At 45.1% G+C, this 21,823-nt stretch overlaps 9 protein-coding genes across 9 annotated transcripts; 5 read left to right on the top strand and 4 right to left on the bottom strand.

Moving 5' to 3' along the window:
- Nucleotides 1-800: 800 nt before the first annotated feature.
- K450DRAFT_303858 (uncharacterized protein) lies at nucleotides 801-2,391 on the top strand. Its single transcript, XM_051593807.1, has 3 exons — nucleotides 801-1,406; nucleotides 1,481-1,763; nucleotides 1,870-2,391. Exons 1-3 carry the CDS (start codon nucleotides 876-878, stop codon nucleotides 2,262-2,264), a joined length of 1,209 nt encoding a protein of 402 aa, XP_051440049.1. The 5' UTR covers nucleotides 801-875; the 3' UTR covers nucleotides 2,265-2,391.
- Nucleotides 2,392-3,916: 1,525 nt separating this feature from the next.
- K450DRAFT_263646 (uncharacterized protein) lies at nucleotides 3,917-4,615 on the top strand. Its single transcript, XM_051592677.1, has 2 exons — nucleotides 3,917-4,156; nucleotides 4,219-4,615. The coding sequence occupies exons 1-2, from the start codon at nucleotides 4,090-4,092 to the stop codon at nucleotides 4,512-4,514; spliced, it is 363 nt and encodes a 120-aa protein (XP_051440048.1). The 5' UTR covers nucleotides 3,917-4,089; the 3' UTR covers nucleotides 4,515-4,615.
- A 184-nt stretch (nucleotides 4,616-4,799) lies between these two features.
- Nucleotides 4,800-6,455, top strand: K450DRAFT_263644 (uncharacterized protein). Its single transcript, XM_051592676.1, has one exon. It carries the CDS (start codon nucleotides 5,080-5,082, stop codon nucleotides 6,307-6,309), a length of 1,230 nt encoding a protein of 409 aa, XP_051440047.1. The 5' UTR covers nucleotides 4,800-5,079; the 3' UTR covers nucleotides 6,310-6,455.
- On the bottom strand, nucleotides 6,456-8,136 carry K450DRAFT_263641 (uncharacterized protein). The gene is made up of 5 exons (XM_051592675.1): nucleotides 7,782-8,136; nucleotides 7,558-7,716; nucleotides 7,195-7,489; nucleotides 6,842-7,039; nucleotides 6,456-6,783 (listed from the first exon to the last, which is right to left on the bottom strand). Exons 1-5 carry the CDS (start codon nucleotides 7,960-7,962, stop codon nucleotides 6,603-6,605), a joined length of 1,014 nt encoding a protein of 337 aa, XP_051440046.1. The 5' UTR covers nucleotides 7,963-8,136; the 3' UTR covers nucleotides 6,456-6,602.
- A 148-nt stretch (nucleotides 8,137-8,284) lies between these two features.
- K450DRAFT_275985 (uncharacterized protein) lies at nucleotides 8,285-11,929 on the bottom strand (the record flags this gene model as incomplete). The annotated part of the gene is made up of 2 exons (XM_051593202.1): nucleotides 8,285-11,481; nucleotides 11,572-11,929. The coding sequence occupies 2 exons, from the start codon at nucleotides 11,927-11,929 to the stop codon at nucleotides 8,285-8,287; spliced, it is 3,555 nt and encodes a 1,184-aa protein (XP_051440045.1).
- A 1,110-nt stretch (nucleotides 11,930-13,039) lies between these two features.
- On the bottom strand, nucleotides 13,040-15,655 carry K450DRAFT_263633 (uncharacterized protein). The gene is made up of 9 exons (XM_051592674.1): nucleotides 15,434-15,655; nucleotides 15,233-15,336; nucleotides 15,008-15,111; nucleotides 14,876-14,941; nucleotides 14,762-14,817; nucleotides 14,597-14,695; nucleotides 14,015-14,518; nucleotides 13,825-13,934; nucleotides 13,040-13,760 (listed from the first exon to the last, which is right to left on the bottom strand). Exons 2-9 carry the CDS (start codon nucleotides 15,315-15,317, stop codon nucleotides 13,240-13,242), a joined length of 1,545 nt encoding a protein of 514 aa, XP_051440044.1. The 5' UTR covers nucleotides 15,318-15,336; nucleotides 15,434-15,655; the 3' UTR covers nucleotides 13,040-13,239.
- A 552-nt stretch (nucleotides 15,656-16,207) lies between these two features.
- K450DRAFT_263624 (uncharacterized protein) lies at nucleotides 16,208-19,095 on the bottom strand. The gene is made up of 7 exons (XM_051592673.1): nucleotides 19,022-19,095; nucleotides 18,803-18,922; nucleotides 18,639-18,717; nucleotides 17,447-18,565; nucleotides 17,283-17,377; nucleotides 17,157-17,219; nucleotides 16,208-17,076 (listed from the first exon to the last, which is right to left on the bottom strand). The coding sequence occupies exons 1-7, from the start codon at nucleotides 19,054-19,056 to the stop codon at nucleotides 16,599-16,601; spliced, it is 1,989 nt and encodes a 662-aa protein (XP_051440043.1). The 5' UTR covers nucleotides 19,057-19,095; the 3' UTR covers nucleotides 16,208-16,598.
- A 388-nt stretch (nucleotides 19,096-19,483) lies between these two features.
- On the top strand, nucleotides 19,484-20,033 carry K450DRAFT_263622 (uncharacterized protein). Its single transcript, XM_051592672.1, has 3 exons — nucleotides 19,484-19,567; nucleotides 19,645-19,738; nucleotides 19,811-20,033. The coding sequence occupies exons 2-3, from the start codon at nucleotides 19,675-19,677 to the stop codon at nucleotides 19,915-19,917; spliced, it is 171 nt and encodes a 56-aa protein (XP_051440042.1). The 5' UTR covers nucleotides 19,484-19,567; nucleotides 19,645-19,674; the 3' UTR covers nucleotides 19,918-20,033.
- On the top strand, nucleotides 20,034-21,206 carry K450DRAFT_263616 (uncharacterized protein). Its single transcript, XM_051592671.1, has 2 exons — nucleotides 20,034-20,603; nucleotides 20,696-21,206. Exons 1-2 carry the CDS (start codon nucleotides 20,150-20,152, stop codon nucleotides 21,118-21,120), a joined length of 879 nt encoding a protein of 292 aa, XP_051440041.1. The 5' UTR covers nucleotides 20,034-20,149; the 3' UTR covers nucleotides 21,121-21,206.
- Nucleotides 21,207-21,823: the final 617 nt, after the last annotated feature.

The raw sequence follows: 21,823 nt of genomic DNA, 5'->3' as shown, positions 1-21,823 counted from the left end.
CTCAAGTTTCACGGCTCAGTCAGAAAATATAAACAAGAAGAAAGGGCAACGATTCATGCAAAAGCAATAATGCTTTTTAAAAATACATCCAATAAAAAAAAAAAAAATAGAAGATGGAGAAGATAAAAAAAAAAAAAAGTCTTGGCTAGCTGGCTGGCCATTAACCCTTCGTAGTTGAATCAAAGCTTCATATCCTAGAGTAAACGTTTAATTTCAGTTCGCGCCATAGCAACAAACAACATTTTTCTTAGTTCCTTCCCAGTGTTCCATCCGCCGCCTATGAATGGAATATGGTCAGGTTGAACCACGTCGACATGGCATGAATACATATTTTCAATTGGATGAAAAAGCGATTTTCTATCGCGGTGGCCAACAATAGCATCCATGTCAGACGTTGGAGTCCAACTTTAGATGCGCTTTTTTAAACTCTACCGTCGCTGGAAGAAATAATTAAGCGGCTTTTGAAATTAGCGTCGAAAAAGGGAATGCAGAAGGCTGGAGGCGCAAGAGGTTGATATTGACTTGAACCTAGTCAATAGTCAAAGCCAAGCAATACAGATGCTAATTTCATCATAAATAGTGTATCAAAAGTATGAAGCTGTGAAGTCAGCAGTTTATGTTAAATGCTAATGCAAGCAATGTAAAAAAAAATTTTACTCAGTAACGAAGTAAACTTCAATGTCGTGCAAGATATCCCGTCTCATGACATTGGCTTGAGCTGACGATAGTTGAAGGTCATAATTATTTTTTATAGTTTACTATTTTATTTGCCTTGGACTTGCTTTTAAGATTGGCTTTCACCTTCTCTCCTTTTTCATTTTTTCCCGCTCGCACTCTACCCCTGACGATCACTTTTGACAAGTCAAAAAAAAACCATGCAATCCGAAGTTGTCTCCAAGTCAGTGAGGAATCGGCCATCTCACCTGTCACTTGAATCAAGAACACCCATTGCCGAAGACTCCATCCTGTCCCCACGGACTCCCAAATCCATCCATAAACTATCCCTCAGCCGGCGCTCCTCTAACATCAACGATGCGTTAAGTGAACTCCATCTTCAACGAACGCCGGTTTCGTCCAATGCCAATACGCCAACCTCGGAACACACCCAGTACTTTCCCGACCCACCGCAGCAGCCTGTGACAAGGTATCGTTCTCCCTCCATTGGCAGTACCACATCGTTCTCGTCTCGCGCAGCATTTTCCGCCAATTTCGATGTGCATACCGTGTACAAAGTCAAGACGTCGAAAAGCAGCAAGAAACTTGACAGCTTTTTTGGCGAACAAGCTCCTATGGACATCTGTGTTCAGGAAATTAGAAAGGAGGGTTTAAAGGCCATGTTGCAAAGCAAGGTCCCATTATGTTTTCTGTTGTATCATCTGTTGGATGAATACAGTAGTGAGAATCTGGTAAGGCAGCCGAAACGACCATCACTGAGGGGTTCATTGACATTTGCATCGTCTCACCCCTTGTAAACCTCCAGTTCTTTTTTGTAGAGGTTGAGCAATACGAGGGGTTCTCATACATCAGCAAGGCGCAACAATTGGCCACCGCCCAACACATCTATGAAACATACCTAAGTAGGAATAGTCACTTTGAGGTCAACTTGGACGATAAGGTCATTCGGACGGTGACCACCGCTATCCAAGACGAGCAACTGAATGGATGTTTCGTAAGTGCAAAACGTGCTGTGTTTGCATTATTGGATGGTAGTTTTCATCGCTTCATGAATGGTCCGACTTGGGATGCCATGGTTGCCACATGCGGTAAGTTCTGAACCGTATAATTTATCATGATGCGATTAATATGCATGACATCCTAATGCCCTTCACTTTTTTATTTTTGCCGGCCCGTCCAAATTATTAATCATAGGAGAGCTGACTACACATTACAGCACTGAAGCTCGCAACATTGCCGTCAATTTACTACTTCAATATCTTGAACGACAACACAATCTCTTGTATACCAACCCGCATGTTACAGTGCCAAATACGTCTCGCCGTCGCCATGAGTTATTGAAATCCATGATTCACGAATTCTCACGACAACTTCTGGATGTTCAATTTTCCTATCACCAACGGGACATAACCACCGATGATACCCTCAAATTGCGTGCAGGAAGTCCCATGAGCGACGGAGATAACAGTGGCTCGGACGGAGACAAGTACAAACGCCCACGTAGCAAAAGCGTAATCAACGTTAAGAAGGGCAGGGAAAGAGGATTTGATCTTTTCGGGAAGAAACCAGGAAAAAGTACTAGAGTATAGGGTGTTGCACCCTACGACTCCATGCCATTTCTTTGTATATATATTATGCCTAAATATTCCCTTTCTGTAAGCAACTATGTGATAGAGTATTGAATAAAATCCTTCGATGGACCCACAAAGAGTTCCCAAAAACCCGAGCCCCTTCACACACAAACGTTGAGTTACGCTGAGTCTGCTGATTTGAGTGTGAAATATGCCTACTCGTGGGTTATTACCATACTCGACATTGGGAATTGGAAGAAAACATCCAGGGAAAAGTCATGAAATGAGATCGTCCCGTTTTGTATCCCCCTGCCAATAAATGGGCCGACCGAGGGACCGGCTGGTGGCGCTCAATGGGATGTGAAATTGCTCCCAACCCATCCGAGGGTGTACCAAACGGATCGACCACCCCATCTTGGTTCCATGGAATGCATGATACGATATCCTCCGTGGCTGTACGAGAGGTGATACACACAGACGATTTAATATGAAAGGGAGGTAATATTTATTATTGGGCGGGCGGGAAATTCTTAATAGGATATACACTGAGGTGAATTACTTGGACAACACATACAAATGAAAATTCTTTTTTTTTTCTCCATCTTATTGGTTACATATATTTCATTTGCGCTGCCTCCATTGTTTCCTTATCCTGGGTTTCTACGGTGATGAACAATCGCTGAAGCAAAAGTGTGAATAGTGGCATCGGCTTGTTCACAATTTATAAAAAAAATGTATGCCCCTTACCACAAAGTATAAGAAATCTATAGAGTCGAATTGGAACTGGACGTGGTCGTTTCCTTCCTCGTTCCATTCTCTTTCTAGTTTCCTCAATTTTTTTAGGCCCTGCAGGGACCATTTTATGTTAGATGATCGAAGCGGGTGAAACTTGTATTTTTTCAAAATGGTACTTACAATCCATGCCCTAATTCTCATAGTAACAATTAGAACAAAGAAAACAAGAGCAAAGGCAAAGACCCAAGCGAAATAGACCGTCTTCCAAACATACAGAGTTCGGATGACAATGATGAAAATGATCAATAATATGAATAATAGGGTAAGCAGCATTTTGGGATATCGGTTAAACATGTAGCGTCGGAGTATTTGATTGGATGCCTGTAAGTGGTCTCGATACAGATCTTCGCTATACTGTAGGTGAGGGATCATTAAATTGTGGTCTCGCCAATACCATCCATTGCCATAGTACTTACCAACCCCTTCATCTCTGGAGGCATTTCTTCATGCATGACAGGTGATTTACTCCACGGCCAAGAAGGCCACTGCTTGTCTGCATGGCCTACGTAATGTACGGAAATGACAGTGCGGAGTATAACTTTGCCGTCCTGGTTATGAGTGCGTTCGACGTTTCGAACCGTGCGAGCGTCGAGCACTTCAGATTCATCCTGAAACACCATCTTGACTGTATCGACGACTGTGTGTGCCTTTTTGGAGGGTTGTTCCAGAAGACTTCCCGGCCTGCTTCGACTTATGGCCGGTGGTCGATCGTGGAGCTGGGAGGATGATCTAGGGGCATTCTGCGCAGTGGATGACAAGTCAGACTTTGACATACAGGCGATAAACAAGAGAACGAAGAGTGGGAGGCCAAGATAATTTTCTTGGAAAGAGATCAAAGTGACTTCATCATCACAGGACTTCCTCTGCCAAATTTGGATAATTCTTTCTTTTGGCGAGCGAAAACGATGTCTCGCCAAATTACAGCAAGACGCTTGCAATAAAGTAAAACCAGCTCGTCGTATTTCAGTTCATGCAAAATTACGCCTATATAAACCCTCCCCAGAATAATCAGCTTCTTTATTTCTGATTTCTCTCATTTTTATTCGAAATGCGCTTCAACACCTTGGTCCTTCTCTTTGCTGCAGTCATCCTCTTTACCGTAGGCAATGCACAAGGTAACGTGCTGCGAAAATGCATAGGTAAAATCTAGCCTAGATATTAACTTTCATTCCTAAAGTGACCTCCGTCATCTCTGTCATCACTGGTTCTCCCAGTGGCGTCAGAAGCAAGGTCAGCTCTGTCATCCACCCCAGCAGCAAATCTGGTTCTAGCGCGATTTCCTCTGCTTCAGCTACCTCGGGCACTACCTCTGCCACCTCTGCCACCACTGGAGCTACCTCCGGTACAGCTACTAGCACTGGTACCCCCGCCTCAAGCGCTGCTGCCACTACTGACGTCTCTCAAACCGTCATGTTGCAATTGGCTGGTCTTTTGACTATCTTTGCTGTCAGCTTCGGCATGATGCTTGTCTAAGCCGACGCACTTTTACATATTGTAAATTTCCTTGCTACAAATCTCGCCGAATTTTTTTTGAAAATAAAATAAAACAACATGTTTGCCTATAATGATCCCGCCATTTTGTTATAACAATGATCATCAAGTTGTTTATGCATAAAAGATAATTCATTAATTAAAACCCTGATAGTGAACCCTGTACATGCTTTTTTTTTTCTCTTCCATGGCTCGAGGCGGCGTTATTTTTTGCGAATACGTCAATCAATTACTTGCTGGATCATACTCTACTTTAACACCATGTGGCCAAGTTTCATGGAAAAAAAGACCTGAAACACAACAGATAAAATTTGGGTCTGGCAGTGTCTCAGATCAATCACTTCCGACGGTTGATGGTGTTCTTCCTTTCCATTCGTTGCGTTTATGAACGTTTCAGTTCCTCATCCCTTTGACTTTTTACAGTTTGGTTCATTTCGGCTTGTTTTACTTTACTAGCTAATTTTTTTTTTATTTTTTTTCTTCACAATCACTTTTTTTTCTTGTGATTCCTAAAATCCTCTCCACTCATTTGCACCCCGGTAAAGAAATGAAAACAACTTGGTTACTACTTCTTGCAGTCGCTGCACTGCAAGCATCTGGTCAAAGAGTGACTACCACAACAGACGATGGAGATCCTACTACCGTTGCTTCAACTACAACTTCTTCACCTACCAGTACCACTGCATCATCAATTCCTACTACCACCACAACATCTCCAACCACAACATCATCTCCTACTACAACATCACCCACTACAACATCACCCACTACCACTTCGTCCACTACCACTTCGTCCACGCCCACAACATCGTCGACGACGACTTCACCTACCACCACCAGCCCAACATCGACGTCAACAAGTGCAAGTACATCTTCATCGCACACCACGGCCACTAGCAGTACGTCTACAGTGGCCGTTCCAACACCATCACTTCACAACAATGCCACTACGAGCGACCCCTTATCAGGCGGAGCTATAGCTGGTATCGTCATTGGAAGTGTGTTCGGTGTGGCAGCCATTGCCTGCCTTGTGTTCTGTTGTGTGAAGAAACGTCGCAAGCACTATGAAGATGAGAAGTTTGTGAAGTCGTCGGAATACGATGACAGTACGCCGTACGGGATGCAAGAGGTTTCCGATGCCGCACCAGTTACGGCTTTCGCTGCGGATGGAGCATACGATCACCAACAGAATTACCAGTACATGAATGCAGCAGGCGATCCTTGGGCTCAGCAAGGCTTTGCCAGACAGCGCACCATCCGGAACCCTGCATACGGTTACCACCATCAGCAGCAACCTGGTCAAGTCCAATACAGCAATCCCAACATGCAAGACACGGGCTACATTGGCCATCCCTCGGAAAAGTACGAGGATCCATCGTCGTACCATAATCCCAACAGTTTTGCCGGCTCTCAGCCCTCTGCCGCTGGTATGGCGGCTGTACAATATGAGCGTGGTTTTGAGAATCCTCAGCAGCGCCTTCAAAACCCTGATCAATACGATGACCATTATTATGAAACTCCACGTATCGCTCCCAACGGTGACATGTACTCGGATCATCTCCATACCGCGGATAATTCAATGGTGTATGCCCCGGGAAGTGGTTCTACTGCCAGTCCCGAAAGAAGAACTCCCTCGCCTGAATCCCAAGTACCTGCTCCGCGCACGTACGATTTGGGTAGCCAGCAACTGCCACCCCCGCACGGTCTCGACCGTAACTGGGATCTCTACAATTATGCATCTTATACTCCTTCGAGAAACGATCAAAGGGATACCTAGTGGCCCACCCGTCTATAGAGAATATATTACCAACGCATATGTATTTGTATTTTGCATAACACTGTTGTATTTCTTCCTTTTCTCTCTCTCATTGTTCTTTCCTTTTTCCATTTATTCCCTGGTCATGCATGACATGTGGTTGTTTTTAACTGCAAGTCGGCGCTTATATGCGATCATTGACGACTACATCCAAAAAGTTTTCAAGAAATAAATTATAGCAGCATACTTATATATAAAGGCTAGCCAAAATGGATACATATGTACAAAAGTTGGGGGGGGGATGATGAGTGGGGTCAGTAAATTTGTTCAAGGGCGTTGGAGCCAATGATCAGGTTTTGAGAAACGTAGGTCCATGACGAAGGGTCGAAAATAATACACGGGACATAGTCGGATGAGGTGTCGGGAGGGGCCAAGCCTGATTTGAGGGTAAGCCATGCAAACAGTTCAGTGTGGTATCGCCAATTGCGTTGATATCTACCAGGACAATCAGTACGCTGCCTGCAGCACATAAAACTTTCGTCACTTCACTTACAATTCCATAGCGGCGGCATTTTGCATCATATCGCCAGGTAGGGAGTAAAACATGTAGAACAAGGTTTCGTTCGAGAACGTGGACATTTGTTGAACAATGAGGTTGGGTGAAGGCACCGGAACCGTGTTGTAGTGGGCCGGGACGTCAGGGATATGCGGATGGTCCGCCCATGGCGAATAAAATTGCTCAGAAAGCAAGCTATGGTAGGTAGGTAGGTAAGAGAACAGGGCGTAGCTTAGCAGGACCCGACCAGACCAAGAACAAACCCTCCCCCCCCCCAATGATATGCCCCAGCATACATGTATCGATGAGGTCACGTAAGCTCCTTCCCTATCATGAAATAGCCATCTTACCTTGTTGAATCCAAGTCTAGCCCTAGGCTCGATGGATCACATCCAACCGTCATCACCAAAAGATCACTAGGCGAGTCATCGGCAGTAATGGCTAATAACCCTCGTAGTCCATAAGGGCCAGCAACATCCTCAGAATACATATTCGAAGAAGCCGACCGAACCTCCGCTGAATACATGTCTTGATCCGCCAAGCCGGGTGTTAAACGGTCCAATGCGTCCATATCATGTAATAAAATGGATTCATTTTGAGCGTCGGATAGATTGGTAGTGGACAGCCACTGCACAATGTCAATCCCTGGAATTTCAGGTTAACCGGTCAACTTTTCCTGCAAATACCCTCTACCAGATCATACGCCTCCATACCTTCCGGCTTGCCATACATTGGCAATTTCATATCCAGGGCATTTTTGTTGGCAAACTTAGGCGTCGACCCAGGCGATGGTAAGCCTAGAGAAGACATTAGCTGATTGGCGCGAGCAAGTCCATAGCCAGGAGAGCTCTTTCGTCTGCCAGTATCGAACCCTACAACACACGATACATACATTAGAAGTGATCAGGAGGAAAACCGGCCGGCCATCCAAACTTACCGTCTCGTATGGCGTTGGGCGTGTAGCGACTGGCAATATTTGGCCGAGAACTCGTTACCAACGGACCGCCTCGACTGCCAAGCATAGTAAAGTCTTGGAAGGCAGTGGAAGGCGGACTATTGTTACTTGACGGAGATGACGAGAGGGACGCAGAGGACAGCATATGAGTTAGGGCTAACATGGTTTCGCCGATGGATGGCCGAAAGGAAATCAAAAGGGATGAAGGCTGATCTACAGTTGAGGCCGTATCTGGTAAGAGAACAGACCGCGTGGTTCCCCCGTAGAAGGTCAGGCAGGGTAAGGTTGTGTCCACCCAAGGTATCACAAGGACTTTTAAAATTCCAAAAGATCACGCAAGAGGTTTCAATGATACACTTCTTTATGCAAGACACACACCACGTTGATGATAAAAGAATGAAGAATATATTTTATATGTGATGTGAGAGGAAAAATAAAATTGTAAAACTACGAAAATACAGCGTGGTTGATAAGAAATGCAAAACTTAGATCTTGACACCAGTAAATTCAGCCCAGGTAACAACTTCACTGGGGATTTCACCAGTGGGTTGATCAACACGCTTCTGAACACAAGAGTCAATGAACAGACGACCGACCTTGGCATCGTTGACAAGAGGAATACCGAAATCAACAGCAGCACGACGGCAGATGTAACCTTCGTTAAATCGATCAGCAGCACGGAGCTTGGCAAGGTGGAAGACGAAATCAATGTTGTTGTCCTTGAACAAGTCTTGCAATTCACGCTTGTTCTCAGCCTTTTCAGCTACAGGCAAAGTCTTGCTGGGAACACCAACAGATTGGAGGAAAGCAGTATCGGCATCGGTAGGAGTGAAGATTTCATGACCAAGTTCGTTGTGAAGCTTCTTAGCAATGTATTCGTAATCTTGCTTGTTGGTCACATCATCACCACCAATCAAAACACCAGCTCCACGTTGAGGAATACGGAAGTTTTGAGTGGATTGAATGGAGGCCCAGTAAGCTTCATTCTTATCTTTACCAAAGCAGGCAACTTCACCAGTGGAAGCCATCTCGACGCCAAGGAAAGGATCAGCACCTTGCAGACGAGTCCATGAGAACTGAGGAACCTTGATAGCAGTGTAGTCGTAATCCTTGTTCATCAAATCAACGGGTTCAGGGACATCCTTGTCAGCAAGAGCCTTGGTAGCAACTTCAATGAAGTTCTTGCCCAAAACCTTGGAAACGAAGGGGAAGGAACGAGAAGCACGCAAGTTACATTCGATGACCTTCAAAGCAGAGGGCTGCTCGGGAAGTTCTTGTTGAATGATTTGCATGTTGAAGGGACCGGTGATTTGGAAAGCGTTGGCAACCTTGTCAGTGATTTCCTTGAGTCTGTCCTTGGTCTCCTTGGTGATATCACGAGAAGGCAAGACCAAAGTAGCATCACCAGAGTGGACACCAGCTTCTTCAACGTGCTCAGAGATGGCGTGGATGAGAACCTTGCCCTTGTGAGCAACAGCATCGACATCGATTTCCTTGGCACCTTGGATGAACTTGGTGATGACAACAGGGTGAAGAGGAGAGACATCAGCAGCTTGAGTCAAGTTTTGCTTGAGAGCTTCAGGAGTGTAGGCAACGTTCATGGCAGCACCAGACAAGACATATGAGGGACGAACCAAAACGGGATAACCGACGTTGTCAGCGAAGTTGTAAGCATCTTCGACACTGGTCAATTCCTTCCAAGAAGGTTGGTCAACATTGATCTTGTCAAGCATCTGAGAGAATTGGAAACGATCTTCAGCAGCGTCAATCATCAAGGGAGAGGTACCGAGGACATTGGCATTGTTCTCGTGAAGCTTGAGAGCAATGTTTTGAGGCAATTGACCACCGACACTGACAACGACACCCTTGGCAGTTTCTGTCTCGTAGATATCCATGACACGTTCGAAGCTGAGTTCCTCAAAGTACAAACGATCACATTCATCGAAATCAGTGGAAACGGTTTCGGGATTGTAGTTGATCATAACCGTCTTTTCACCAAGGTCACGGAGGGCACGAATGCAAGATACACCACACCAATCGAATTCGACAGAGGATCCAATACGGTAGACACCGGAACCAAGAACAATGGTACCCTTATCATCAAAGGTGATATCGTTGCTAGTAGCATTGTAAGTGGTGTAGAGATAGTTGGTGTGAGCAGGGAACTCAGCAGCCAAGGTATCAATACGCTTAACGAAGGGGGTGATGCCAGCCTGCTTACGAGTGTTACGAACGGTCAACTCATTGGAACCAGTAAGACGAGCGATCTGGTTATCAGAGAAGCCAGTCTTCTTGGCCAAATGCAAAAGTCCAGTAGGAAGGGCAGCGGAACCGTTCTTGTAGGTAGCCAATTCATGGTTGACATTGGCAATGTTTTGAAGCTTGTGCAAGAACCACTTGTCAATCTTGGTCAAGTTGTGGAGATGATCAACGTTGTACTTGGCACGAACAGCAGGGTCTTCGTTCAGCATGACTTCACCGAGGGCAAAGATACGACGGTCAGTAGGGTCAGACAAGACATCATCGACATCATCAAACTTGGCAGGAAGTTGTTGGAAACCTTGCCAGTTGGGATCGACCTGACGAATGGCCTTTTGCAAGGATTCTTCAAAGGTTCTACCGATAGCCATAACTTCACCAACCGACTTCATGGAAGAGCCGACGTGACGATCAACATATTGGAACTTGGACAAATCCCAACGGGGGATCTTGGTGACAATGTAATCAAGGGAAGGTTCGAAGCAAGCAGTGGTGGTCTTGGTGACAGCATTCTTAAGAGAGGGAAGAGTGTGACCGAGAGCAATCTTGGCGGCAACGAAGGCAAGGGGATAACCAGTGGCCTTAGAAGCCAAAGCAGATGAACGAGAAAGACGAGCATTGACTTCAATGACCTTGTACTCCAAGCTGTGGGGGTTCAAGGCATACTGAACGTTACATTCACCAACCACACCAAGATGACGAATGATCTTGATGGCAGCGGTACGGAGCATGTGATACTCTTCATCGGACAAAGTCTGAGAAGGAGCAACGACAATGGAGTCACCGGTGTGGATACCCAAAGGATCAAAGTTCTCCATGTTACAAACAGTGATACAGTTGTTGGCAGCATCACGAACAACTTCGTATTCAACTTCCTTCCATCCCTTCATGGACTTCTCGACCAAAATTTGGTTGCTGAGAGACAAGGACTTGGTAGCCAAAGAACGGAGTTCCTGTTCGTTGTTGGCAAAACCAGAACCGAGACCACCCAAGGAGAAAGCAGATCGGACAATGACGGGATATCCGATTTCATCAGCGGCCTGAAGGGCGTTATCAACGGTTTCGACAGCAGTGGATTGAGCGCAGGGAATGTCAATCTCCTTGAGAGCTTGAGCGAAAAGATCTCTGTCCTCGGAAGTGAGGAGAGTCTTGATAGGAGTACCAAGGACCTTGACGTTAAGACGATCCAAGACACCCATACGGTCAAGTTGGATACCACAGTTCAAGGCGGTTTGACCACCGAAAGTCAACAAAATACCATCGGGCTTTTCACGTTCCAAGATGTGAACCAAGTACTCTGGAGTGACGGGCAAAAAGTAAACCGAGTCAGCAAGCGAGTGAGAGGTTTGGATGGTAGCGATGTTGGGGTTGATAAGGACAGTTTCGACACCGGATTCACGCAAAGCTTTGATGGCTTGAGAACCTGTAGAAGACAAGACAGTCACAGTTAGCCAAATGGAAAAAAAAATTTAGATGGTGGTGGTTGATAAAATAGATGCGCCTATCAACTTACCGGAATAATCGAATTCACCAGCTTGACCAATACTGAGACCGCCGGATCCGACAACGAGGACCTTCTTTACGTCAACCAAAGGGACGTGATCGAGAATCTCCTCAGACACCTGTTGGGCGGCACCATCACGAGATTGTTTCTCGTTAGGCAACACAACGCTGGCGACGCGCGATGAAGTGGAGAAGAAAGCTGCTCTGTTCTGCTTCAAGGGGCTGAACTGGAAAGCTTGAGCTGAGGCCACGTAAGATGGTCTAGCTTTGGGTGTAGCACGCGAGGAAGTGCTTAAAGCACGAGCCGAGAGACGGGCTGCGGGAGTAGGGAGTCCACGATGAACGCGAGAGTATACTTGTTTATACATTTTAATAAGTGGTTGTTAACGATTTCAAAAGATTCACTTGATGAGAATGAAGTTGATGTAGCAAGGATCAATAGAGAGAAGACCGGCGGTGATCAAGTAATAACCAGAGTTCATAGAAAGAGGAGCTGGTCGATAAACAGATGATAGAGTGTGGATAAAAAGTGTATTTCTTTTTACCACACCAGAAGAAAAGATAAAGAACAAGAAGTTTAGAAGCAGACGAGATGTTGGCCGCTAACTGTTCCTACTTATATTTGACAGCAAAAAAAAAAAAAAATTTGTTGAAAATTTGAGTGCAGCCAATGACTCATTCAGACCTGTTTTCACCATCAGATTGAGATTTGACTCGCGCTACTCACTACTGGGTTCGAATCATCGACCATCGGTCGAATCGATGTAACCTGCTTCTCGCGTGGTTGACGCCATTATCTTGGAGGATTGTGATCTTGATAATCATCCTACCGAGTATCCAGTACAACCTTGCACAGATCATCGCGGTGAGCACTCGCGAGCGACTCGACCCATAGCATCCTCAGGGCCGATTAAAATTATGGAATCCGAGCGTTGCGAAAGTTGGAGCAGCGGGCGATCAAGCAAATCGTTACCGTCACTGTTTGCTCTGTGTTGCCTCTTACTGCCGCGGATGCATTCCGAAAAACTGTCAACGATATTGTGGTCTACGAATAGTATTTGCACTGGTGAAGCGAGAACTCCTATCTGACGTCACAAGTGAAAGTCTGGCCCGAAGTCTCAGTTAATTAAAAAAGCTGAAGCATTAGTGCCAGCGGAGAGGTCAGAAATAGGTGCTCACGCCCTTGAGACCGCCGACCAGCCAGCCAGCCCGGTACGAATCATGTTCCACTTTTTCTGGCGGTGGATGAAAAACCATCCCAAATTTGTGCCCGGCACTCCTTACAGATAGATATACACCTCTCCTTGAAGCCTCCTTTTCATAACCGAGATTCGTAAATGTGTATAAACAGCACTACGCCATTTTTAACTGCCGCACGCCATAGTACCTGCAATATTTGCACATAACGTGTTGCGTATCAAAAGGAAAGAAAGCCATAGAAACATATCACATTTGCAACAACCCACCACCAATGAAAAACTCGGCTGGACAGTGTAGACTGTTTACAATTGGTGTTTTTATAACGCAATGTACGTGCACGGAAAATGGAATACAAATTAAGAGCTATCGAAAATAAGCAATCTGCTCGAGAAGCAAAATAAGGATAAGATAAACATGATAAATCGATACTTGACTTCAGAATCTAAATACCACACTGCATATGTCAGAGTTTCCACGACTACTCTAATTTCTTTGGCGAATTTGATACTACATCATCGTCATGAACTTCAACAACCGTATCGTTGTGTTGAACGGCAGTAGCGTCATTTTTCCCTTCCGTTTCGATTATTTCCGGGTGGGATTCCGATGTCACCGCATGTTCGAGCTTGTCCGTTCGAAGCGTACTATGCTTGATGAAGAGGGAAGAAATCACACCGACACCAGCAAGGCCAGCCATGACATACCACAAAAGTTGCAACGCCGCCACATAGCAGTCGATGGTTACTTGGAAGTACTCAGAGGGAAGACCGTTTCGGATATAGAGCGAGCTGTCGATGACGTTGTTGGCGATCTCAGTAGGCATGTGAAGCGGTAAAGATGTCTTCAAGGAAGAATTGATGATGGCAGATGCAATAGCTACACCTAACGCTCCACCCAAAATACGAGCAAAACTGCACAGACCGGTAACAACTGCAATGTCTTTCGGGTCCGCCGAAGCTTGAATGCCAATGAGCGCCGATCCAAATAGCGAACCAATACCTACGGATACAAATTCATATTCGTTTCAATGCGTACGTACATTGTGTCCACCCGTTAAACTTACCAATGCCACAAATAGACGTTATCCCGTACACCAGTGACCAAGAGCTGGTGTAATCAAAAAGGCTAAGCAATCCAAGACCAATGCAAAGGGCTGTGATTCCAAAATGCATACTGAAAAAAGTCCAATGATAATGCCATTAATTACATTGTGCCGTCCAAAAGCCAGTCTAGGTAGTTTCTAGGGGACATACAATGGTTTCCACTGACCGAAATGAGAAATAATCCATCCTATCAAGGTAGACATGAACGGAATCGTGAGCTGCATAGGGAACAGTCGTATACCAGATTGAGTTGCCGAGTCACCACGAACTGCTTGAAAGTATACAGGCTGATAGAAGCCGATGGCAAAGAACCCACACCCAAAAAAAAAGTTAGTCACCATGATGGCGACAACCGATTGATTCTTAAACAAGTGCGGGGGCATGAGAGGCTCTTTAGCATAGCGAGATTCCACCCAACATAGAGCAACTATAAAGATGCATGTGAACACCAAAGGCACAATCACGGCTGGTGAACTCCATGGGAACGCTTGGCCACCAAAGTTCATAGCAAGTAAGAACAATGTTGCGGACGACAAAACAAGTATGGTCCCAAAATAATCGACTCGCTTTAACTTTTCCATGGTGGTGCCTGCAGGTGCTGGAGAGCGCAAGAAAAAGACAACGATGGCGATGCCTATGGCGCCTATTGGCAAGCTAAAATGTAATTAGAGAAATGAGAGTCAGTAACACTGTGAAGAATACGTAACTTAGTGAATATGTCACGCCGCATACTTCATGTAGAAACTCCATCTCCAAGTAGCATGGTCTGCAAAACTTCCTCCTACCAACGGGCCGCATATATTTGCGATCGCAAACACAGCATTGACGATGCTAAGAAGAGTCATTTTTGTTAGGCATTCGTTTTAACAATAAGTGGTAGAATTGGACCAGCTATACCCTTGATATTTTCCTCGTTGCTGAAGCGGTACCAGCTCAGAAATAATGATGAAAACCTGTCGACAGAATAATTAGTAAAAGCCAATGGAACTTTCGTAGTATACAAAACCTTACCATGGGCATAATCGCTGCGGCACCGATACCTGATATTGCCCTGCACACAATCAGCATGATCATATTCTAAAGGACCAAAGAATATTAGCTCGCAAACTTGCAACACCCCGTCACATAGCATAACTGACTCACTGTGGAGGCACCGCTGAGGAGAGATCCGAGCAAGAAGATACTTGTACCAACAAGCAGTATTGTTTTTCGACCCCATATGTCCGAAAATTTTGAGAACAAAGGTTCTGCAAGGAAAAAAAATTTGGGGTAGCAGGTAGATCGGTCAATAAAGTTTCCGAGAGACGTGTTGATGATAAGCAACCATCCAGGCAATAACCCACATGGAGCGTAAAAACGAGTACATACGAAAAGCATCAAAGGTGAGAATATAAGCCGTTGCCACCCATGCCACACTGTGCATTTGATTAAATTCTGATCCAATGATCGGCATCGTTGTCGCAACGATGGTGCTGCAAATGATCACGTTAGCTAGCCTTCCACGCCAAAATCGTTGCATCGTATGCACTGACCCATCTAATGATATAAGAAAAAGTGTAAGCTGCAGACCGACGAAGACAAGGATCCGTTTCATGGTTGTTCGTTGGGCTGGCTCATCAGGCGTAGAAACCAGGTTGGATTCTGGTTCATTAGCGTCGGGTTTGCATTTCATTCCATGGATTGAAGGCGGCTTTTTCTCATCATGATCTATGCTCGCTAACTTCTCAAGCGGATTATATGGAGCCTCCGACATTGCAAAAGACGGTAAACGAAAGACAACAAAAAATAAAAGTAAGGTTACGCTGAATATTTTATTTCGCGCCGTGAGGAATACAACGGAAATCTAAATTTATCTGTCGACTTCTGTTAGGCAAAAATAGGCCCCACCTCATCCTTTCGGTATGTGTTGGTAACAGCGTATGATTCTAGATTTGCTTCTATCATAGTTGAGCGTGCTTCACTTCTTTGGCTCAACGTCCGGCATCTCACTTTCGTGCGGTCACTTGTTGCGGCGACCCCGGCATTTCGCCCCAGCACAATTGCTATTTATACAATTCTGTCACAAAACTATGACACTACAAATTGTCAATCAACTGCACATTGTTACTTTGACAGACCGAACTATATCCTTCATTAAATAGCTTGTAGAAACAGTATATATAACACCATGGACAATAGCATTGCTTGAATCTATGCACTACTTCGGACGAGATATTTGAAGCAGGCCTAATTTGAGTTAGTACACTGGTTACAAGTGGCTTCAGGTGACAAAACAAACAACTCCAGGAATTTTCATGCGAGACTTGAACATAATGTGAGTCGTCCATTGCATTCAAGTGACTTCAGGGATATAGCTTAACGTGCATGGAGGCGATCGTCTTTGTTAACGTACAGGGCCCAAGGTAAGAATAGCATGTGGGGAGATACCGAAATAGAAAACTGTTGCAGATCAACCGACGTCTACCGTAAGTGAAAGCACTGAAGAATGATATGAATGGAAATAAAACTTGGTTCATCGATAATAGGTCATAAAACTATGGTTTTGTTCAGTCAGCGCTGTCAAATGCTGATAGCCTTACACATCAAGCCGCCTCTATATATCATGTGATCAAAAAGCACACTTGTATTGGATACATGTTACATTGGAAGCTGGAAGGAGGGACACCTTACAAAATCCATTACAAAACATAATAAATATAAAGACCATGCATGTGGTGAAGGGAAGGCGGTGATATTAGAAAAAGGCATTTTGAGGGCTAAATGGTTGTTGTTGTTGTTGTTGTTGATGTTGCTGCTGTGGTTGGCCAAAGCCAGTTGCCTGGGGTTGCATACCGCCAAAACCAGTGGATTGAGGTTGCATACCGCCAAACCCAGTAGATTGCATACCTCCAAACCCAGTGGATTGAGGTTGCATACCACCAAATCCAGTTGCTTGCGGCTGCATAGCGCCAAACCCAGTCATTTGGGGTTGTAAGTTAGCTTGCTGTTGCTTTTGCTCCTGCATCAACTCGACAAGACTCTTTTGTCCAGACTGTGGACTGCTCCAAGATTGTTGGGTTGTGTTGTTGGATTGACCAAAAGGATTGCGGCTGGCGGGTTGGCCGAAGGATGAAGCAGACGAATCATTACCCAATCCAAGAAGATCGGCTGTGTTTTTTTGCTCAGCGGGATTCGCAGGCTCCCACTTTATAGAGTTGGCATATCCAGAGCCACTGAATGAACAAACGAATTTAAATGAGCGAGCCGTCGCCATATCATTGGTTTAAAAAAACCCCCCGGTATTTTCACTTACACTGGAATACGAAGGTTGCCGGTATTACCAAAGGTATCTGATCCCTCTCTATTAACAACGAACAAGAGTCATAAAAGTTAGCCGGATTTCGCCCGTTTGATCATTTACAGTGAAGCACTTATTTACCCTGTCGACAATAGAGCATTTAATTTCGCATATTTCTGATCTGCAGCTCTAGAAGCGGGACTGCCCTGGCTTGGTGATGCCATTTGTCCAGTGGCCTTTACAGAATAGCAACTCAAGTTAATTCCGATTTTTTAACTTCATGTCACCTGTTTCATGGTACTCACATTTGGCTGCATGCCTTGACTGGCGAAAGAGGGCGTAGACATTTGTTGAGTTGTCGAAGTTTGCATTCCATACGGTGAGTTGTTAGAATCAAAGGATTGCTGTCCAAAGCTGGTGTTCTGCTGCGAGGCGAACGCTTGCTGGGGGTCATTGAAGCTATGCTGACTTCCAAACTGGTTGCTAGTTTGTCCGAATTGACCGAACGGATTGCTCGACATGCCAGTCTGTTGCGGTTGTTGAAAAGACGATTGCATGCCAGTGTACTGCTGGCTCACATCAAATTGTTGATTGGGCTGCTGGCCGAACCCAGTGACTTGAGGTTGTTGTGGCATACCAGTGAATTGTTGCTGCTGGTAAGGGTTATAAGAAGTTTGCTGATATGGATTGGTCTGTTGTTGGAATCCAGTGGCCTGGGGGAAGACGTGGTTGTTTTGAGCAGAGCCGGAGAAGGCATCAGCAAGTTCCAGTTGTCCAGTAGCTTGATTGCCTACCCACTGCTGCTGTTGTTGTTGAACATATGGGTTAGCGGATTGTGAAAAGTTACTGTCGAAGGTCTGCTGTTGAGGGAAGGAGCTAAAAGCAGTGTTGGAAGTAGTTTCTGGCTGAGGAGCGGCACTTCCTCCAAACAAAGCGTCTTCGTTCTGACGATTGATTCTTTCACGTTCTTTTGATTCCTTATCCTTGGCTTCTCTCTCACTCTCACGCAAAGCTTTGGACAGATCATCATCACCATTGCGTCTAGCTCGTTCTTCTTCTTCTGCCAACCGTTTGCTCTCTTCCAAGGCTCGTCGAAGATCCCGTTCGTCGTCCATATAACCAGGTCGTTCATAGGTTGGCGTAGAAGATTCATTTCGACGAACCTCGTCCATAATATTCTCAACGCCGGCCATTCTATCTCGCATTTGAGCTCGCTGATTTCGCTCATCACGAAGTCGGACTTCGTCGGATAGAAGATTGGTGATATCTTTGGCTTTTTGTCGTACGTTGGCTCCGACATCTTTTCCATTGTCGTCAATGTGTTGGAACTCCTTCAATGTCTTGACTACATACATATTTTCCTTTGCATAGGAGACCACGTTTTCGGATCCCACATGCAAGCAGTAGTCTAACAAAGTCAAGGACTATTTTTTGTTTTTCAAATGACAGGTTAGTATACCACATCAAGCAAGTTTCTCGAACCACACACGAGCCTACCTTGAAAACATGTCTCCAGTTTTTTCCCTTGTCATTTAAACGCTTGTCAATCATATCCATGATTTCCGTAAAATCATTACTGTAAGACCGATTGCACAGTATCGCCAGTTAGAAGCCAGAGTAAAGCGCCGAACGGAAAAGCCAAACAGGAAAATCTCACTTACTTGTTGAAAGTAGCTTGGGCAATTTCATTCATGATAGTACCGCTTGGGCCCCAAGGATCGTTGGACGTGGCCTCACGGACCTTGATCTGCATGTCGGAATAACCCTTTGCATAGTTTTTGCTAATGAGGTAATGTGAGAATGCCGTGCAAGTAACACTTTATCAAATGCATGGCCATTTCATAGAGCATGGTTGTCGGCCGTAGAACAGATGCACTTACACGCTGCGAAGAACGCCTTTGCCTGGTACGGACATTTTGGGTTTGAGAACGACACAAGAAAGAACAACGTGAACCAGAGAACTTCCACCAATGAGGTAATTGGGTGTCACAGATTGTTTCTCCGCTGGGCAATATCCGAGTTACAGAGAGGTTACAAGCAAGTACAGACTATTCTAAGCCTTCTTATAGCTGCCGTGGAGTGTGAGTGCTAAGCTTTTGATAGACTCATAAGGCTATTTGGCTTCAAAATGGTTTATTTGTGATTTACAATTTTGGTCCTGATTGAACATCCTGCGCATAAGTGAGGCAGAGAAGCACTGTTAGCCGTCATTGTGACTGTGTTTTGGACACAGCAATATCAGTGCCAGAACTTTTATCAACCAGGTCTACGGTTAGCCAGAACAGCATTACAATGGGCAAGAACGTCAATCCCGCCGATGCACATCGTAAGTCTGCCTATATACACAACGTAGAATTATTTCAACATGCTAATGAGCGCGATTACTTTGTACAGGAAAAAAGCAGAGGAAGAAGGAGATTGAAAAGGTTTGTTGAGATCATTCACTTTTCACAAGGTAGCAGTCAAGTAATGACGTTGACTAACGTCCGTGTCTCTCTTATAGAATAAAGCCAAGAGGGTGGCGGCGAGAGAAATGGCAGTGGTGAATAGGGATACAACGAAACTAGAACGGGAGATTGAGCGTTTGGAAGACTTAGGTAAAGGACAACACGGATGGCACAGTGTGTTTCATGATCAACGACTGCGTGGCTCACTTTTTATCACTGTAGCATCACAACGACAGCTGGATAAGACGGGTCAGGCTAAATTAAAGAACCTGAAAGAAGAGCTGGAAACCATCCAAAAAACAAAAGAAGCCCACGGAGTCACACCGTAAGCCTCACATCCTAAATCCAGGACCAATCAACAAAACAATATTTACATAATTTCTTTCGAATATAGGCAATCAGCGGCGAAGAGTGTAGTAGAGGAATCACGGAAGTTGGTGTTCGATCCCAAAAAGGGAGCTTTTGTGCCAGTCTCGAAGAAGAAGCTTGCCAGTGAGTATTGGGAAGCATGTAATATAATGTTTGGTGTATGTTAGCCCTTACCATGGTTTCTTTGCAGAAATGGAAGCCAAGAAGGCGAAGGCAGGACAACATCAGGGCACAGATGACTCGGAGGATGATTCTGACGATGATTCTGATGAAAGTGACAGCGGAAACGAGCTTTTGCCTGAACTGCCGGTCATCAAAGGTGAAGACATTCTTGAAGAAGAGGAAGCCAAGGCAGCAGCATCCAAAATAGAAGAAGAGGGCGACCAAGAAGTTGAAGATCACTCAGTAGACGTCGAGCCAGCACAGGAAGAAGAAGAAGAAGAAGCGGAAAATGAAGATATACCATTGCCCAACGAGGATGAAGACAGTGACATTGAGAGTATACCAATGCCTAAAGGACCTCCACCGCGAAAACCCTTTGAACGACAACTTGGCCATGGTAACTTGACCCGACCCCCTCCACCTCCACCTCCAAGACATTATCGCCCACCACCAGCCTATCGAGCGGCACCACCCCCACCTCCACGTAAGTGATTGTCGTACCTACCCCAGATTTCTTGATACACTTTTAAAAATTGACGGCGTGTGCGGGGTTTATTTTTATTGTGGGTAAAACAGGACCTCCCCATCATGGACACTTCTATGGACATGAACCAGCAGCCCCGCCCTATTATCAACAGGGACCAGCTGTCCCGGTTGCTGCTGTGCACGCTATGAGCGATGATGTCAACCCACCCACCGAGGCAGTCAGCGCGACTGTCACCATCTCGGCAGCTCCTCAAGTACGCGACCTTCAAAAGGAACTGGTGGGATTTGTGCCAGCCGCGGTCCGTAAGAAGAAATTACAGGCTGGGAAAAAAGGTACAATACCCAAGGTTGCACGACCAGCTATCAACGCTGCGCCAGATATGGATGATGACGAAGAACATCAGGAACCGGTGCAAGCCGCCATACAACTTCCCGCTACGCCAGCCAAAAGCAATTCACCTAAAGCTGGCGATGAGTATGACCGGTTTATGCGGGAGATGGAAGGTATACTTTAAATTGGAGTTCCATGCAGCCAGCGCCTTACTAGAGAAGCCAAATAATATAATAAATAAAAAATAAAAAAAATTGTCATACAGTAACACTGGTTTGTGTGAGTGCATTGTTTGTCGTTTTTTTTTTTTCCTTTGACCTTTCCCTCCATACCTCCTCAGCTGTCATCTGATTATGCGATAAAAAAACAACCACCCCCTGCCCCACTTTTTTCTCCTGAAGACGCGTGCGTTCTATAGAGTGGCTATTAATAAGTGATCATAAAAAGGGGGATTTGCAAAGGCCCGCGCTGTGTGGAGTGTTATGCATGGTAAAAAGCATGTTAAATGAAGTGAGTGAGCCACCAGCTGACATGTTATTCCATGGACTCATTTTGTTTCGTTCGTTGATGTTTATTTACCAAAAGCTGTGTGGCGTAGATTATACAATGGAAGAAGAAAAGAAAAAAAACAATATGCAGAAAAAATGTGCGGTACGGATAGCGAAACCAGAAGGAAAAAAAAACCAGCAAAGAATGAATGAATGAATGCGTGGAGTTAGTTTTTTGTTTTTCGCAACAAACAAAAACGAGGAGGGTGGAAACGAGGATGACAGGGCAGTAGGGAGGATAGGTAGGAGGAGATTGATACGAAAACGTAGAATGGGATGGGATGTATATACAAAAAATTTGTTGGGGATGGGTTATGCGGCGCAATTTTTTTTTTTTTT

The sequence above is a fragment of the Umbelopsis ramanniana genome (genome assembly GCF_025399195.1).
Source record: "Umbelopsis ramanniana AG unplaced genomic scaffold K450scaffold_116, whole genome shotgun sequence".
Lineage (NCBI taxonomy): Eukaryota > Fungi > Mucoromycota > Umbelopsidomycetes > Umbelopsidales > Umbelopsidaceae > Umbelopsis > Umbelopsis ramanniana.
Note: the sequence above shows the minus strand (reverse complement) of the source record. Positions and strands in the feature narration are given on the sequence as shown.

Bases quoted from the DNA above. Each gene is read 5' to 3' on its own strand.
- K450DRAFT_303858 (XM_051593807.1), top strand. From the start codon at position 876: ATGCAATCCGAAGTTGTCTCCAAGTCAGTGAGGAATCGGCCATCTCAC. The intron at 1,407-1,480 runs GTAAGGCAGCCG...GTAAACCTCCAG, and splicing joins AATACAGTAGTGAGAATCTG to TTCTTTTTTGTAGAGGTTGA. The intron at 1,764-1,869 runs GTAAGTTCTGAA...TATTAATCATAG, and splicing joins TGCCATGGTTGCCACATGCG to GAGAGCTGACTACACATTAC.
- K450DRAFT_263646 (XM_051592677.1), top strand. From the start codon at position 4,090: ATGCGCTTCAACACCTTGGTCCTTCTCTTTGCTGCAGTCATCCTCTTT. The intron at 4,157-4,218 runs GTAACGTGCTGC...TCATTCCTAAAG, and splicing joins TACCGTAGGCAATGCACAAG to TGACCTCCGTCATCTCTGTC.
- K450DRAFT_263644 (XM_051592676.1), top strand. From the start codon at position 5,080: ATGAAAACAACTTGGTTACTACTTCTTGCAGTCGCTGCACTGCAAGCA.
- K450DRAFT_263641 (XM_051592675.1), bottom strand. From the start codon at position 7,962: ATGTTAGCCCTAACTCATATGCTGTCCTCTGCGTCCCTCTCGTCATCT. The intron at 7,717-7,781 runs GTAAGTTTGGAT...CGTGTGTTGTAG, and splicing joins GCCCAACGCCATACGAGACG to GGTTCGATACTGGCAGACGA. The intron at 7,040-7,194 runs GTAAGATGGCTA...TACCTACCATAG, and splicing joins CTAGACTTGGATTCAACAAG to CTTGCTTTCTGAGCAATTTT.
- K450DRAFT_263633 (XM_051592674.1), bottom strand. From the start codon at position 15,317: ATGCCGATCATTGGATCAGAATTTAATCAAATGCACAGTGTGGCATGG. The intron at 14,519-14,596 runs GTATGCGGCGTG...ATTACATTTTAG, and splicing joins AGATGGAGTTTCTACATGAA to CTTGCCAATAGGCGCCATAG. The intron at 13,935-14,014 runs GTATGTCCCCTA...GACTTTTTTCAG, and splicing joins TTCGGTCAGTGGAAACCATT to TATGCATTTTGGAATCACAG.
- K450DRAFT_263624 (XM_051592673.1), bottom strand. From the start codon at position 19,056: ATGTCCGTACCAGGCAAAGGCGTTCTTCGCAGCGT. The intron at 18,718-18,802 runs GTAAGTGAGATT...TCGGTCTTACAG, and splicing joins GCCCAAGCTACTTTCAACAA to TAATGATTTTACGGAAATCA. The intron at 18,566-18,638 runs GTAGGCTCGTGT...AACAAAAAATAG, and splicing joins ACTGGAGACATGTTTTCAAG to TCCTTGACTTTGTTAGACTA.
- K450DRAFT_263622 (XM_051592672.1), top strand. From the start codon at position 19,675: ATGGCAGTGGTGAATAGGGATACAACGAAACTAGAACGGGAGATTGAG. The intron at 19,739-19,810 runs GTAAAGGACAAC...TTATCACTGTAG, and splicing joins TGAGCGTTTGGAAGACTTAG to CATCACAACGACAGCTGGAT.
- K450DRAFT_263616 (XM_051592671.1), top strand. From the start codon at position 20,150: ATGGAAGCCAAGAAGGCGAAGGCAGGACAACATCAGGGCACAGATGAC. The intron at 20,604-20,695 runs GTAAGTGATTGT...TGGGTAAAACAG, and splicing joins GGCACCACCCCCACCTCCAC to GACCTCCCCATCATGGACAC.